Source organism: Naegleria fowleri (genome assembly GCF_008403515.1).
Source record: "Naegleria fowleri strain ATCC 30894 chromosome Unknown tig48, whole genome shotgun sequence".
NCBI lineage: Eukaryota > Heterolobosea > Eutetramitea > Acrasida > Naegleriidae > Naegleria > Naegleria fowleri.
Genome location: NW_025407980.1, coordinates 492,564 through 508,940, shown reverse-complemented (window position 1 = coordinate 508,940; position 16,377 = coordinate 492,564). Strand labels below are relative to the sequence as shown.

General features: G+C 37.4%; 7 protein-coding genes across 7 annotated transcripts; 3 read left to right on the top strand and 4 right to left on the bottom strand.

Annotated features, from left to right (window-relative positions):
- Positions 1-59: 59 nt before the first annotated feature.
- FDP41_005921 (uncharacterized protein) lies at positions 60-1,432 on the top strand (the record flags this gene model as incomplete). The annotated part of the gene is made up of 3 exons (XM_044709499.1): positions 60-980; positions 1,089-1,264; positions 1,351-1,432. The coding sequence occupies 3 exons, from the start codon at positions 60-62 to the stop codon at positions 1,430-1,432; spliced, it is 1,179 nt and encodes a 392-aa protein (XP_044559881.1).
- Positions 1,433-1,627: 195 nt separating this feature from the next.
- Positions 1,628-2,110, bottom strand: FDP41_005920 (uncharacterized protein; the record flags this gene model as incomplete). The annotated part of the gene is made up of 1 exon (XM_044709498.1): positions 1,628-2,110. One exon carries the CDS (start codon positions 2,108-2,110, stop codon positions 1,628-1,630), a length of 483 nt encoding a protein of 160 aa, XP_044559880.1.
- Positions 2,111-2,538: 428 nt separating this feature from the next.
- FDP41_005919 (uncharacterized protein) lies at positions 2,539-2,859 on the bottom strand (the record flags this gene model as incomplete). The annotated part of the gene is made up of 1 exon (XM_044709496.1): positions 2,539-2,859. One exon carries the CDS (start codon positions 2,857-2,859, stop codon positions 2,539-2,541), a length of 321 nt encoding a protein of 106 aa, XP_044559879.1.
- A 1,071-nt stretch (positions 2,860-3,930) lies between these two features.
- On the top strand, positions 3,931-4,284 carry FDP41_005918 (uncharacterized protein; the record flags this gene model as incomplete). Its single annotated transcript, XM_044709495.1, has 1 exon — positions 3,931-4,284. One exon carries the CDS (start codon positions 3,931-3,933, stop codon positions 4,282-4,284), a length of 354 nt encoding a protein of 117 aa, XP_044559878.1.
- A 178-nt stretch (positions 4,285-4,462) lies between these two features.
- On the bottom strand, positions 4,463-8,095 carry FDP41_005917 (uncharacterized protein; the record flags this gene model as incomplete). Its single annotated transcript, XM_044709494.1, has 3 exons — positions 4,463-7,624; positions 7,797-7,905; positions 7,995-8,095. 3 exons carry the CDS (start codon positions 8,093-8,095, stop codon positions 4,463-4,465), a joined length of 3,372 nt encoding a protein of 1,123 aa, XP_044559877.1.
- Positions 8,096-8,512: 417 nt separating this feature from the next.
- On the top strand, positions 8,513-10,024 carry FDP41_005916 (uncharacterized protein; the record flags this gene model as incomplete). The annotated part of the gene is made up of 1 exon (XM_044709493.1): positions 8,513-10,024. One exon carries the CDS (start codon positions 8,513-8,515, stop codon positions 10,022-10,024), a length of 1,512 nt encoding a protein of 503 aa, XP_044559876.1.
- An 869-nt stretch (positions 10,025-10,893) lies between these two features.
- Positions 10,894-16,316, bottom strand: FDP41_005915 (uncharacterized protein; the record flags this gene model as incomplete). Its single annotated transcript, XM_044709492.1, has 3 exons — positions 10,894-14,076; positions 14,157-15,633; positions 15,802-16,316. 3 exons carry the CDS (start codon positions 16,314-16,316, stop codon positions 10,894-10,896), a joined length of 5,175 nt encoding a protein of 1,724 aa, XP_044559875.1.
- Positions 16,317-16,377: the final 61 nt, after the last annotated feature.

Below are 16,377 nucleotides of genomic sequence, written 5' to 3'. Positions count from 1 at the left end.
AATAATTCTTTACAAAAATACTCTTTTCAAAAAGATAAAAGGAAATCAAATACGAAAAAATGAACCGACGAAAACCTGTTCAATCATCGCATCACGATGATCATTCAGATGATTATTCGGAAACGATAACACAACAATGCAACAGTCATCATGCCTCGGAACGTGAAATTACTGTACCAATGCATTCTACAAAGAATTCTTCTCAAAAACTTCTCTACAAGACACTTATTGAGAATCTCAAATTAAACAACCAAAACAATAATATTTCCCTACATGGGGAGCATGATCAAGAGGCAAAAACTTTGGATCAAAGAACAATGACATTATTACGTAATCATCAAAACTTTTTATCAGAATTGAAAATTAATCAAGATTTAGAAATTTATAATTATTGGGACACATCCAAAGAATGTCTCGCTTTGGCTACGCAATTTACTTGTTGTTGTCTATTTTGCCTTATTTTCTTTTTAATTTATGAATGGGAACCTTCGGGAAAATTTCAAAGTTTCGAAATTATGGCTATCATTATACTTTTTAATTTTGTATTTATTTTACCGTTTTTATATATACACAGAACTTTAAGAAGGTCTTCTGAAGTGAATGTAACTGACGAAAACGTATCCTCTCACCAATCTATGGATATTCCATCATTCATATCAACAGTATTTAATTGGATTATTGTTGTATTGATTTTATTAGGTGCTTCTCCAATACTAAGAACGTTGACACTACTTTACTCTCAGGATACAATTATTGCCCTAGTTTGTCTACTATTTACTATTCATTTATTTACACATGACTATTATTTTGTGAATGGGAAGACAGAAAAATTTAATTGTTACTTATCTTTGAATTGTGTGATTTTTATTTCTGCTCTGTTTGCTTCAAGGCTGAGACACTCTTTAGATGCGTTTGTCATTCTGCTTGTGGCAATAGAGCTATTTCTCTTGTTCCCGTTTGTGAGACATCAATTAAGAAAGGTACGACTTTGCATCATTTTATTCCAGTGAAACGTTTTAATTGAATAATTCGTTGCTAACATCAAATTTCAATTCTATATTTTCCAATTTTATGTGAACTTTGAAAAGAACGACAAAACACTTCCATATGTCACTATTTACCTACTCATGACATGCATCACAGTTGCTGTACTCTATTATTTTGTGAGTTCAGTTTTCCTTCTTTTCTCCTTCCTTGTGGTCAATATTATCCTGGTTTTTGTAATGCCTTATTTATTCATTTTCTCTCAGATTCACTACAAACAGTAAGTGTCCCCAAAATTCTACACTTTAACTCTAGCATTATTTATTATTCATCCCTAAAATGAATCATCTATACGAATCATGAAAGAGTGTTGACTGGCCCCTGGGATGAAGCCTCTATTAATCCAATCGAATACGAAAAAATCAAGAATTATTTGATAGCAGAGTAATAAATTCCATTTGAAATAGTATTTTCTTGTTGTTTGTAATTGTCTTCCAGCTATGGTCTTTGGGATCATAATGAGTTGAAAGCACTCATTCCATGTTCTATATTGATGCTTCAAAATTGATGCCCAAATGTTGTTTCAATATTGAAATTAATCAGATCTATCCCGTTCAACTAAGCGATGTGAGGACACTCAATCTCATTTTACTCCAAACAACTCCTCCATCTCATCATTGCAACAAGAATCGGATGCCATATCAGTCGTGTCGTCTCTGTGCTCCCAACCACCACCTCTCACCGATTCTTCATTGCTCATTGAATGTTTCTCTTTTCTCATGTTTTTCATTCGCTCTTTGGCTTTCTCGTATTCTTGGACGCTTTTGGCCGTTATGGTGAGAGCATGTAAACCACTTTTAAATTCCTCGTTCAACACTTGATGAATCATACGATGTCGAGCCAAAGGACCAACACCCTCAAACTCGGATGAAACAATCATGACTCGAAAATGAGATTCACCATGTGCCAAACTCACAATTTCGTTGTGAGCTCCATCATTTTCATAGGGTCGGGAAATGTTTTTGATCGATATTTTGGTTGGGGAGAAGCGAGAGGAGAGAAGCTTGAGAATGCGTGAAGAGCGAGTTAGGTGTTGTTGTTGGTTGTTTCCGAACAACAAGGACATTTTTATTCACATGTTCTTTTCGGGAGGTACACCGTGTGTGGCTGAAAGTCATGTATGTGCAGTGTTTTTGAGATGACCACTAACACACACTCTCGAGCTCATCATCATCAGTGGTGTTTGGTTACGGCAATTCAGACAAGTCCTCTCATGAATTTCTCTGGCAATGCGCTGTGAATACACAAAGATGACGGTACTTCCTCCTTACTACTCGAGTGGAGGATGACAAAAAAGTGGGTGTTGCGATTTACCAAAATCAATTTATTTACAAATGGGAAATAATTGAGAACGGATTCATCTTCCTCATGTGAAGAGGTGTAGTACGCGGAAGAGTACTCAGGACTCCATAAGAAGGGACATGTTCGAGTAGGGAGAGGAAGGCGCCTAGTTGAAGAAAAGTTTGTCCCAAAGCTTCCATCTAAGGTTTAAAATTACTGTCTTGTAAAGCTTTGACTTTCACTACTTCTCTCGTCTGGTGGAACGGATGATGGTTGAGCACTTCCATCTTGAATTTCCCATGACAATTTTCCCCACTCTGTCTTGTCAAAGACAAAGTAATTACTTAGGAACCTCTTATTGTTCTTCATGGACTTTTGTATCTTTCTATTCTTGGAGATGTGTTGAGGGTACAAGTATTTGAAAGGCGAATTCTCACAATCTTCTGCTGACGAATCGAAGTGTTTGTTTTGTGTTCTGCATTGGACCTTTCTCTTTGCAGCCAGAGTCATATCGATGAAATCGTAATTGACCATTCTTTTTGAATATTGGTTGTTGAGTATATGAAACTATAATAATCGTGTGCAATGCAGGTTCAAGGGAACAACAAATGAATGAATTCAAATGTGTGTGTGAGTGTTTGAGTGAATGAGAAAAGTGTTCACTGTCGTTGGAGGAGGAGGAGGTAGGATGCAAACTTTCAAGTATAGCCAGTCAAGGAATGCACACAATGTTTAAATGATGAAAATATTTCTATTAAGCGCTTGGATGGGACACGAGCAAGGTCTATTGTTTTAAACAATTTCCAATTGAATCTTTCTTTTTTCAATTATTGCATACACTTTTGGATGAATTGTACAAAGGGGAGAGTGTTCAAAACATTCGACAGTACCTCACTGAAATAATAATAGTTTCTTCTTTTTTGATTAAAAGCATGGCATATTTGGGGAAATTTCGAAACAAGAAGATTTCCTGAATAAGTAAGGGAATGATCTAGGGATAAATTTAGTCCAATTCAAACTCATTGTGTCGTGAGATTCTTCTTGGCTGAAACGATTGTCGACTATTTCCACATCCCTTCATTGAACAGCTTTTTGCTTACAAGGACAAACAATTCACTTACGCGACGATGGCTCCTTGATCAATGAATCGTACATTGCATTGTCCGTTTACACAAACTCTGTCTTACGAATATGGGTTTTGCCATAGTTGTAGATTCATTCCAAATATTACAACAAAAATCGTTCGGGTTTTGGTCAATGTTTTAAAGTTTGAGGTATCTCTGTTCCATCTATTGACGGAAAATGAATTTAATCGTATGGTCGTATCCAACAACATCATTACATGGAGTCGAGTATACACTTTCATGCTTCGGAAATCCACTATTAAGAATTGTACGAGTCGTTGTATAGAAGAACATAATATTCAACCAACTGATTAACCTGTTCGTCAATATTGAATTTGATTTCAATTTGGTGTCTGAAGAAAAATGACAAAAGCATTCATATTTTTTCTTCGTCATTGTAAAGTAATGGTATTGGTTGACTCGGTCTGACAATAAAGTTTTCGAAAAAAAATACGCCACAACTTTACTCTATCACTTCATCATGGCTCTTCCATCCTCTTACACCAAGGATAAAATCGGAGAATTGGCTTGCACTTATGCTGCTTTCATTTTGCACGATGAGGGTATTCCTATCACTGCTGATAAGATCAAGGATTTAGTCAACGCTGCTAACGTTGAAATGGAACCATTCTGGCCATCCGTCTTTGCCAAGTTCTTCCAAAAGAAGTCTGTTTCTGATATTTTGGCCAATATTGGAGGATCAGCTGCTTCTGCAGGTCCTGCTGCAAGTGCTACTGAATCAAGCGCTCCAGCTGCTGCAGAGGAAAAGAAGGAAGAAAAGAAGAAGGAATCTGAATCCGAGGATGATGGTGATGCTTTCGGTGGTCTCTTCTAAACGACCTAATTTTCATAAAATAAATATATAAAATTCTTAAATTAACGAAACTTGAATTTTTGTTTGAAAAGAATATTATTATTGTTTTATATTTCGATTGACGAAGGTATTGCATGATTTAAAGCCATCACTGATTGCTGACATTCTTGAGAACATTTCCACACTTTAATAGGTTAGCTTAGTGAACCAAATGTGACAAGTCTTCCACATTCTTGAGCAATTCTTCCAATGAGATGTATTTTTCATCGAACTTGTCTCGAAGCTCTTCGACAACCTTTTGCTGAGTTTCTTGGTCAAACTCCAAGAAGGATTCAATAAAATCTCCATCAATAAAGTTTGTTGAGGGCTCTCTTGTTCTTTCAGATCTAAATGCACGATAAGTGTCACGAGAAATGTTGGCCAAACCAATTACAACATTTGCCATTGCTTGCTGAAGCTTGTGAATAAATAAATAGGTTTCTTGTGGAAGCTGAGCAAGCACGCCAATACCTCCACTGATGGTTCCAAAGAGAATTGTTTTGATTGGGGGATTTGCTTGAGACAATGGTTCAGCCGAAGATGGAAGTGGATTATTGAGGCCTGGCAAAGACAACTCTGAGCTCATTCTCATGCCGATAAATCCATGTTGGAATTTGTTGATATGATCGGCAAGATAGAATTTTCCAATGCGAGGTAATTGTTTTCGTTCTTCTTCTGAAGCCTCTTCATTCTTTTGAAGAGTGAAAATATTTCCACGATTGTCAGTTGCCACAAATTCTCTCTCATTAAACATTGCAGCAGTGCTGAGCCATGAATAATGATAATCCTTACATATGAGGCTGATATTTCCAGAAACGTTTTGATCCTCTGGTTTTTCATATCTGAAAAGCTGAACGGATTTCATCATGTCTCCGACCAAAATAAAATCGCCATGGCTATCAACATCTAAAATGTAAATACCACCACTACACGAGCATTCTTGAACAAGATCCTTGCTATCATCGTCTGCTTGATCGGACCATTTGAATAGTATTAAGCGACCAGTAACACCTGCCAATAATTTACCATTAAAAGAATGTAAGCACATGACTGCTCCTTTTACGTCCTTCTCAGCTCTTACCACTAGTTTGTCATCTTGAGCTTGTAAGACAATGATTCTGCCCTTAGATGGTTCTTCTTCGTCAGCTTCAGTAATGGTTGTACCCACAACGAAATATTCATTGTCGTCATCGGTAAATGTACATGAGATGATTGATTGGCCTAATTCATTATTGTCCAGTCTGAACTCCGATTTTTTCTGGAAGGTATGTTCATCCAAATAAAATACTGCACTAGATTCTGGTTCTTCAAATTGGGTAATGAGAAGTCCATATGACTTTGATGATGGTTGGTGACATATTTTCATGGGTTGTGCATGCAGCTGAACAGTCTTGATATGAAGTTTTTGAATTTCATCAATTTGTCCAATGAGAATGGAATTTTCGTTGGCTATCGCAAGGTGATCTGGGAAACTCTCATGATTAAATGGACACATATCAGTCACCTCTCCCAAGTTTACATTTGAATATACTAATTTCTGATTCCTACTATATATGATTGTTGGTTTTTCAGAGGTGACGAAAACATTCAACTGATTGTCCTTCGACAAGAATGGTCTAAGCATGACTGGCTTACTTCCGATATTGATTCGTTTTCTATCAGTTAGAATACCCATGCCTCTATCTGCCATTTTGAAGGAAAACAAATGTCCATCTCCCAAACCACATAATAAATAAGAAATACCTTCAAATGTTGCCATCAGTATTGAACGAGGTAGAATTTCTCCTCCCAATTCTTGACAAGCCAATAATTCTAAGGAAGGCAATTTCAAGATACGAACAGAAATTTCAGTCCACATTCCAACAGCACACGATGGTGATGAGAAATTTCCTTCTTCTGGAGTTATGTCAATGCAGGAGACTTCATATTCAAGCTTGGTCTGTTGCACCTGTCTGAAACCACTCTCTGTAATTTCAATGTAAACGAGGCGTCCTTCTCCCAAAGAAACTACCAATTGTGTTGGATTTGGTGCAGCAAGACTGATTGTAGTACCGCTAGGGCTCTTCCACTCATCGACAAGTTCCAATGTTTGGTAATCTACAAGACGAGCAGCCTTGTCTGTCACTTGCAGGTAGTTATTGCCTACCACAGTATTACATGCCACTGTCATGGATTCAGAGTCAAATCCAGGAATGGAAATGGGACCTAATTCTTCGTTTTCCACAGTAAAAATCATTGTTTGTTGAGTGAAAGATATAACCAAGTATTTTTGATTTGTGGCATTCTCTGATTTTAAGGACCAGATGCGGCTCAAGCCAGTCAAATCTGATATGGTTGTTAACTCTTCAATTCCAATTCCATTCTTAATGATACGTAGCGTTCCGTCTTTAAAGCCTCCAGAACATGTCACAATTTGGCCTTGACCTTGTTTTTCCGTGTCCACAAAACAAAAATCAACAATGGGTCCAATATTTGGGTACGTTTGAAACACTTCAAAATAGGCGTTCGTTTCTTCTTTCACTTCGTCCACAATTCTGATCACTTGAGAGTCTCCATAATGAGAACCGACGAAAACATAGCCATTATCGAGATATGAAATGGATGATGAAATAGAGGTAACACCTAATTCTTTCAATGTTAATCCTGTAACTTGGCTCTGATCTGAAACTTGAAGGCTTAACAAGTATAACTGTCCGGATTGGTCTCCAAGGAACCATCTTGTGTTGTCCAATTTTCCGTATGATCGAATAGCTAATCGAGTGTTTGAAGATGGGGATACAGATCTATGGTAATTTTCATCAAAATATGAAACTTGAGATTCTCCAACACAAATCATTCCTCCAATGGGTACAGGAACGGGAATGAGAATATTGGATCCATGATCGATATTTTGTTGTTTAAAAGAGGCCTCTTCAATTTCCTTTTCGTGAATCTTAATTTCATAGGATTTGATATGCCTTGATCCTTGATTGTCTTGATAGAGTAAGGCAAATGTTGGTAATCTGCATGATTTTTGTTTGGATCCTATAGATTCAAAAAACATAATGTCTATAATATTCAATTCTTCAATTCTAACGTTGAACGCTTCTTTAAATTGGTGTTTGTTGTTTTCAAAAGGAATAATTTTGAGTAAGCCTTCATATAATGAAAGTGCAACAGTGCGACACAGAGGATCAATGATTGTGATGGATCCGCTTTCTGTTCTTCTTCCGACAGGGTCGTCGATTGAGCCACTTGCTAATGTTTCAATTTTTCCATCAATATAACCCAATGTGAAGAAGGTGTCATCGATGGTAACAAAGAGTAAATCTTGTTTTTCACCCTGTTGTTAAGTTGAATATGAACATGGTATATCATGTATGTGTAATAGAAGCATTAGATTTGGATTAACGTGATATTCATCATGCGATGAGTATGATGTATTGCAAATAACAAAAATTCAGCAAATGTCATCAAAATCAATTTGTTAATCCAAGCCTACGAAAAATACATACTGTCGGTCTGAACGAGGTCATGGTATCTACTCTTCCAGGTACTTCAAATTCCACAACAGAAACGACACCTTCCTCACTCAATGTATTCACTTGAATAAATTGATTTTTGCTGATGATCGGAATTGTGCAAAGACCAAAATAGTAAATAACGGAATGTATCAATACATCACCTCCCACCATGATCATGAATATACATACCACATGATGAGATTAATATCATTGGCAGATGTAAAATTGCCAGAAGCCGAACAGCTTATGGTTGTTGGCTTGTGTGCGTAAGCAACATAGTTGAAGGACATTTTTTTTTTGAGAGACCAACATGTTCCTCTCTCTTCTTCACCTTAACTCGATTCCGTTCAGAAAATGTACATATTAAAGAAAAAATTCAGGAACGGGTTTATTGAGGATTGTGAGATGACTTACCTGAAGTTAATGTTCGAGCATGGTGTTGGAAAGTCTTGGCTGGCATTAATAGGTTTTGAGGTGTGTCAGATATTCAAAGTCAATTTATTAAACTCGAGCGTCACCAAAAGAGTGTTAGCCTATGGAAATCATTTCTTTATTTCAATGGTTGACGATTACTAAGGTTGTTAATAATTAAATGACCTCATAGCTATGGCTTTCAGGTGGTTGCTTTCAACGTGAAAATCGCATGGATTTAATTCGTAAGAACAACAACACAAGTTCATAGGTTCCACCGCGGTCACAAGAAAAAAATGTTTCCACCACCTCCGATCAAGTACCATGTTCCTCCTACCAAGCGCCAAGAGAAAATGGTGAATCACCTCTCAACAACAACAACAACAACACGGAACAACAACAACAACGGAAAGAAGAAGAATCCAATAGATCGTCATGTGCACTCCCTTTTCATGCAATCTCAGTTGTCCGATGTCATGATTGGTGTTTTGCCTTCTCCTCAACAAGATCACTATTCTTTTGACCGGATGCCACCATCTGCATACAGAAAGAACATGATTGAAAGAGAAGGATTTTTTGAATATCCGGCACACAAAATAGTCTTGATTCAAGCTTTTCGATTGAGAAAGTACATTTTGCAACATGAATCATTGAGTTTCATTCATTTGCATGATGTCTTTTCCGTTTATGATCCAATTGGATCAACAGTCTTGCCACTTTTTCAAGACAAGTGCCTCGATGGTGATCACCATGATGATCATCATAACGAGGACACTCACAAATATGAACATGTTCTAATGACATTACTATCGCCGACATTACCACATGAAATACAAGAAGATTGTTTTCGAAGTGCTCTTTCCTTATTATACGGACAAGATCTTCCTCTCTTTGACTTGACACAAGAATATGCTCTTCAAGTGTTTGATTTATTGATGCGAATGGGAGCTTTTGAAATTGCAGCACAATGGATTCAAGACATGTTTGTACAGTCACAGGAAATCAATCCAGAAAACATGCAATTTGCATTATTAATATGGAGGAGATGTTTTCAAGAATTAAGCTATTGGAAGAGCAAGTTAGAAACCATTAAGAGAGCCCTAAATGAAAAGAAGGAAGATCCTTCAAGTTTGAATTGGATTCAGAACACTGAGAAAAGTGTCTCTTCATGCTCGTCTTCACAACATTCATCCTGCTGTGACACCACTGTGGACTCTGGTTACCAGTCAACAACCGTACTCGATGACACTTTTAATGAAATTTTCAACATTTTACAATCTCTTTACAAAGTCATGCATGAGGTGATTGTCGAACAGGTATTACAAGTCCAAATACAATACTCGAGTGTTGATCAAGAAAGCATCGAAAATGCGACCACAACCACTATGATTGAGAATACACCGAACACGACAGGAATCATAATTCGAGAAGAACCCTTGCAAAAACGAATCATGGATCATGTCCTTTCCACATATTTCTCTTTTGAACAGTTTTTGGCATTTGTTGAGAGCGTTTGTTGCCCCATAATGACATGGGGTCAAATATGTGAATTGATCATGAAATGGGCAACAAGTGACGATACACGATCGGTACTCTATTTAGGCGGGTTGTTGCTGAAAGTAGAGAAAGCATTTGACAAGTGTCGTCAGAAGGGTGGTAAGGTTCCACCACCTCCTCCGCTTTCCAAGATCAAACCATCTCCACCCTTGTGTCCTCCTCGACTCGTTCCAAAATCATCATTAACGCCACCCTCTCAGAGAAGTGTGCCTCTCTTATCGCAAATTGCAGCAGGACAGTCATTGAGATAAAGTGTGATGTATAACAATGTAGGAATTCAAAAAAACTTTTGTAACATATTTGTATCTTTCCAAGATTGCAAAAAAAAAATTTTCCTGCAAAGACCAATTTCTTTCACTGTTGCGTAGACTTGTGTGCAACTTCATAACCATGTACTCGAATGTAGATGCTGACACAAAATTCTATGACGCGCAGCAAGATCTGGATGACATCTTTGAAGAGTTGGGTCGACTCCGTGATTGAACTTTCGATTTCCTTGTGCTAACTAAAGAAATATTCAATCACAAATAATGTGGCAGGGGTTGTAGATCACATGGTAGATCGTTCCCTTAGCATGGGAGAGGTACCGGGATCGATACCCGGCAACTCCAATTTTTTGATTCATCATTTAAATTGGAGTCTAAATGTTGATTCTGGTGTTTTAATTTCCACACTTGGGCAAAAGAAACTATTATTAATAATTCAAATAATATTTTATTTAAGGTGGTTTGACTTTGTATTGACAAGTTGTAAAAATTAATTGAATTGGTCAAACCATGCATAAGAGATAGTACCGTAAATCAGGTTTAAGTGAAATAGAAAGAATTAAAAGTACATTATACTATTAGCATATAACTTAATTTCAATAGATGTAAGCACCTTTAGCTCAGAGGACTAGAGCACCGGACTTCGAATCCGGGGGTCGCGGGTTCGATCCCCGTGAGGTGTAAAAGAATTTTTTGTTTTTCATGAGGTGTTTGAAACTTACCTAATGAACAGTGATCAACCAGAAGTCAAGGTTGTTCTGTGCTCCCTTTGCCAAACACAAAATAAATTAAAACCTGAAACAATTAAGGAATAGAATATAATATTAAGCGTTCTTTCAAAAAGAAGGTGCAATCTAGTTTAAACGTTTTTGATGTACTTGTTGGCTTCTTCTCTTCTCCAAAATAACTTCCTGTACATCCTCGTCATTTAAAAAATCCAAATAAACATAATCTATTGCTTGTATATTTTGATTGAGTGCTTCTATGACTATTTCCTTATCTTTAGCAAAACTAGAAAGAGCATACCTCAAGGCAAGTCCATGATATTTCACTGCTTTCAAAACAAATTCACGATCGTGCTGGAGCCTATAGGAAGCGAAAAAGAGTGCACATTCTTTCTTTTGAATAAGCTCATTCATCAATTCTTCATGATCCGAAAGATTCAATAATGAATGGGCCAACGCTGACGGATTATGCTTGACTGCAGTCATGACAATTTCCAAATCTTTTCTAAATCGAAATGGAGCATGGTACAAAGTACTTTCACAATCTGAACTTTTCACTGCTTCCAGAACAATCTCTCTATCGTTCAATAAAGATGCGTCATTCACATGAGCCAAAGCATATCCATTTTGTTTCACAGCAGCCAAGACAATGTCTCGATCACTGCTGAGAAGACCTTCAGGAAGAGCTTTTCCATTTTGTTGAACAGCGGTCATGACAATTTCACCATCTTGCTTGAATTTAGCAATGAGATGTTTGAGAGCCAGGCCATTTTTCTTCACGACTTGCAATGCAAAGTCTCTGTCATTTTGAAGTGATTCTGAGGCATAGGATATGGCCATTTCATGCTGTTCTGTCAATTCTGTCATGAATTCTCTGTCCTCTCTCAGGTTGAAATATTGGTCATGCATGACAATGGAAGGACAATTTCTTGCTGCTTCCATCACAATTTCCTTATCTTTCCAAAGTGAATCAAAATGTAACAAGGTAAGAACATTGCCAGTCTTTTTTACAGCTACCAACACAATATCCCTATCGAGCTGATGAATGTCCCATTTTGTAAGGAAATAAGCTTCCTCAGCACTTTCAAGAGCTTGTAATAAAAACTTCTTGTCATGGATCACTTTAGGACAGGTGACATACTGCAAGCTTTCACCATTCTTTTGAATTGCATGTGTAATAATTTCAACATCATTTCTCAATCGATCACTTGCTCCCGATAATGCATTTCCATCATTGGAAACAGCTAGCAATACAATTTCGCGATCATCTCTGAATAATGGATCAGTAAATAACAGTGCACGTCCACAATGTTTAACAATGTTCATCACAAATTCCCTATCCATTCTCAGCTCAACAGAAGCGTACTGTAACACCTCAGGATGCAACAAGATTATACTTTTCATTAATTCCTTATCACTGAACACACCAAGGCCATTAACACGAATCATGGATTTAGGATCTCTTTTGATGGCTTGAAGTATAATTTCCTTGTCTTTTCTAAACTCTTCATCTGCAGCAAGTAAAATCAATGCACTTCCTGTCTTGATGGCTGTAAAAATGATTTCTCTATCTTTTAACATGTCTGGTCCAAGATAAAACACAGCATTTGGACTTTGTTTAACAGCTGCCAATGCGACCTCTTTATCGTTCCTGAGCGAGGCATCAAGATGGCGAAATGCAGAACCATTCAATTTGACTAAATCTAACGCGAAAGCTTTGTCCTTCTTAAGATCATCAGCACAGGTTGCTAACACTTGTTCATTTTGAGAAGCAGCCAGTAAAATGACTTCCTTATCTGCTTTCAACTCTGGTGATGTGAAAAAATAGGAATCATGCTGCGACTTGAGAGCAGTAAGCAATATATTTCTATTGTATCGTAATGCTTTGTTCAAATAACGGAATTCAAATGGGCGACATTTCACAATCTCCAACGCTACCTCTTCATCTTTTAACAAATCCATGTCAATGTCCACATGGTCGAAATAATACGTTTTGAGTGCAAGAATCATTAATGATTTGTCAATTTTTCCATGGACATGAGCGAGTGACCGACCATTTTGCGTTATTGCTTCTCGAACGATTTCAGGATCGCTCCGTAAATGAGAAGCTGCAAATTCTAAGGCTTCTCCATTCTGTTTCACGGCTGCCAAAACAACCTCTCGATCCATTTGCAATGATGAATGTGCAAACTCTAATGATAGACCAGCCTTTTTGACAGCTAACAATACAACCTCCTTATCGTTTTTAAATTCTTGGCTGAGATTGATGAGTGGAGTAGTGCCATAATCGGTTCCATATTTGAATGCTTTTAACACTAAATCACGTTTTTTTCGAAGTCTTTCGCTTGCATGTCTGAGAGCATCTCCATTCTGTCTTACAGCCATTTCCACAAGTTCCTCATCGTCTTGAAGCTCAGGTGAGGCAAATTTTAAAGATAATGGGTCGTTTTTAAGGGCTGTCAAAACAACTTGTTTGTCTTTTCTTAGAGAGAGAGGCGCATAGCTCAATGAGGATCCATTTTTCTTTACAGCAAGTAATGTCAGTTCTTTGTCTTTTCTCAATGAATAATGTGCATACTGATAATTGTATGCTTCTTGTTCTATAGCCTTTTTTACAACATCTCGATCTTGTCTCATGGTAGGATCCAATCTGTTAATATATACATATGAGAAGAAATGATCAATTTCAAGGAGCTCCATCACAAAGTTCTTATCTTTCCTGAATTTCTCGTCCACATATTCGATACATGTAGGTGAAAATCGAAGAGCCTTCATTGCAAACTCTCTGTCTTTCTTCAGTCTGGTACTTGCATATTTCATTGCTTCTCCAGTGTGAAAAACTGCTCGTTCAACGACCTCAATGTCATCTTTCAATGCTTCTCCAACAAACATCAATAATGAACCACTGGTTGTGACAGCGAAAAGCGCCATTTCTTTGTCATTCCTCAAGTTGCTACTTGCATAACGGAACATGTTTGGTTCCTTTAACAGCACCTTCTTAAGTAATTCTTTGTCATTGCGTAACTCATCATGAATGTACCTATAAATGGATGTGGTGCCTTCAATAATCACTTGCATGATAAAGTCTTTATCACTCCTGAGCGAAGGGTCAGCATATCGAACACAATGTGCATTGTTATGAATGGCCATTTTGACAATTTCCTTGTCTTTTTTAAACACTTGATCAACCTTTTGTAGCTGGGAGGCGTCGTTTCGAACAGATTCGATAACAATCTCCCTATCCTTGGCCAACTCGTCAGAAACATATTGAAACGCATATCCATTTCTTGCAAGACATTGCATAACGATTTCCTGTAGAATCAATGAATTGATATTCAACAGATAACGTCAACAGACGGATATAGACATACATATTAAATTGTTTGACATACCTTATCATTGTTCCACTCTTTGCCATATTCAATGATTGGTGTGCCTGCTCTTGCTGCTACATCAAGAATAAATTCTCGATCTGAAGCAAGTTCTGAAAGCAAGTATTTGTAGTTGGATACGTCATGTTTCAGAGCGATCATGGCCAAGTTCTTATCTTTTTGCAACTCTTTTGGAATGAATGAAAAAGGGACACCTGACTTCAAAGCACACTTAATCACCTCAATGTCATTTTGCAATTCATCGTTTAGGGATGAATAGAAATGTAAACCATTTCTTTTGGAACCAAACAACAAGATAATGTCTTTGTCTTGCTTGTACTTCATTGTAAGATGTTCATAGGATAGGCCTGCTCTTATTGCGGTCTTGACTAGTTCTCTATCTTTTTTCAGAGCAATAGGAACATGTTGTAATGTGTTTCCATCGGAGCACAGACAGGGCATGATAAACTCCATGTCACTTCTGAAAGGTTTCCACAATAGCTCAAACTGATGCTGATAAGGATGACGTTTCATAAATTCCAACATGATGCTCCTATCGCGTTGAAATATTTCATCAAAATCTGTCACGTTCAAACCATATGATTGGCTTGAGCTCACAGCTAACCATGCAAGCTCTTCATCCTGTTTTAAACTGTCATCCATATATTTGTAATTGACACTACTCAGGTCAATTGCTTGCATGGCTAACTCTCTGTTTTTCTTCATGACAGGACCAATATAGTGATAATTGGTGGGATTGGAATAGATTGCCACTTGACAAACTTGAAAATTGTTTCTCAAATCAGCACTGGCAAAACGAAGCGCACAACCTTGAGATTTTACAGCTTCCATGACAACTTCAAAATCGTTTTGAAATTCAATGGATGCATGTCTCAAACAATCACCATTAATTTTGACCGCTTCAAGGACCACTTCTCGATCTGCTCTCAACTCTGCGCTTGCATACATGAAAATATCAGGAAATGAGCTTTGCAACGCAATTAAAAGAATTTCCTTATCTCCCTTCAATTCGTCAGCAATTGAGTCGTATAAAAATCCATGATCTTGCAAAATGTTCATCACAAGGCTCCTATTCGATCTAAACTCGTGACCTAGGTATCTTAGTGCAGAAGGTTCGCTCGCCAGAGCAGCCGTAACACAATCATTGTCACTTTTCAATCGATCATCGGCATAGCGTATATTCTCACCTCCCAAAACGTTAATGGCCAGTAGTATAATTTCCTTGTCGTCAATGAATTCACGATTGAGTTGTGATAAAGGGCAGCCGCATCTAATTGCCTCCATCACAAGCTCCCTATCATTTCGTAAATCATCTTCAACGATAATGAAGGACCAAGCATTTCGTTTGAGACATAGGCTGACAATTTCCTTGTCATCCAAAAACTCAGGTGGTATATTGCTCAAATCACAACCACGTTTCACAGCCTCTAGTACCATATTTCTGTCACCCGTAATATTATCACCGGCATGAGATATACTTGTTGTTGTTCAGAAAATAGCCCATAAGGTTTAAAAACGCATTCCATAAAAAGTACGCACAATTCAAAAGTCAAATATGGTAATTACCACAATCAAACGGTGATATCATCAATAATAATAATATACCTGAAATTACATCTATCAGAGCACATAGCATGAAACTTACCAACATGGTTCAGTTTTGATAGCCAGAAGAAACACCTCTCTGTCATTCCTAATATCATCTGAAAAATATCGAAAAGCGTCTCCATCCACAGAAACACAGGCAAGAGCTACTTCTTTGTCGTTTGTCAAATCATCACCAATATAAGCATTGGGATTACCTGGGCACTCTTTGATCACTTTCAAAACGAACTCTTTATCATTTCGCAAACTTTCATCTGCATATTGAATGGCCTCAGCCGTGGAAGAACAAGCTAAAAAGACTAATTCACGATCCTTGGCAAGCTCCGTATTTTGAACCAATTGTAGATAATGCCCATCATCACGAATGGCCATCTTTAATAATTTCCGATACGCATCATCGTGATGAATTAAAAATTCAATACAATACGAGATACATTCAATATTTGCAGAGAGAGCATGGAGTGCTACTTCTAAATCTCCTCTCAAATCCTCTTCTGCTCGTTGAAACAATTGCAACACTACACCCGAGTCTTCGTAGTGGAACCTTTTGATCATTTCATATTTTCTCTCATGAAAATCAATGGTTGATCTGGCTTTGGATTGTATGGTTTCTCTC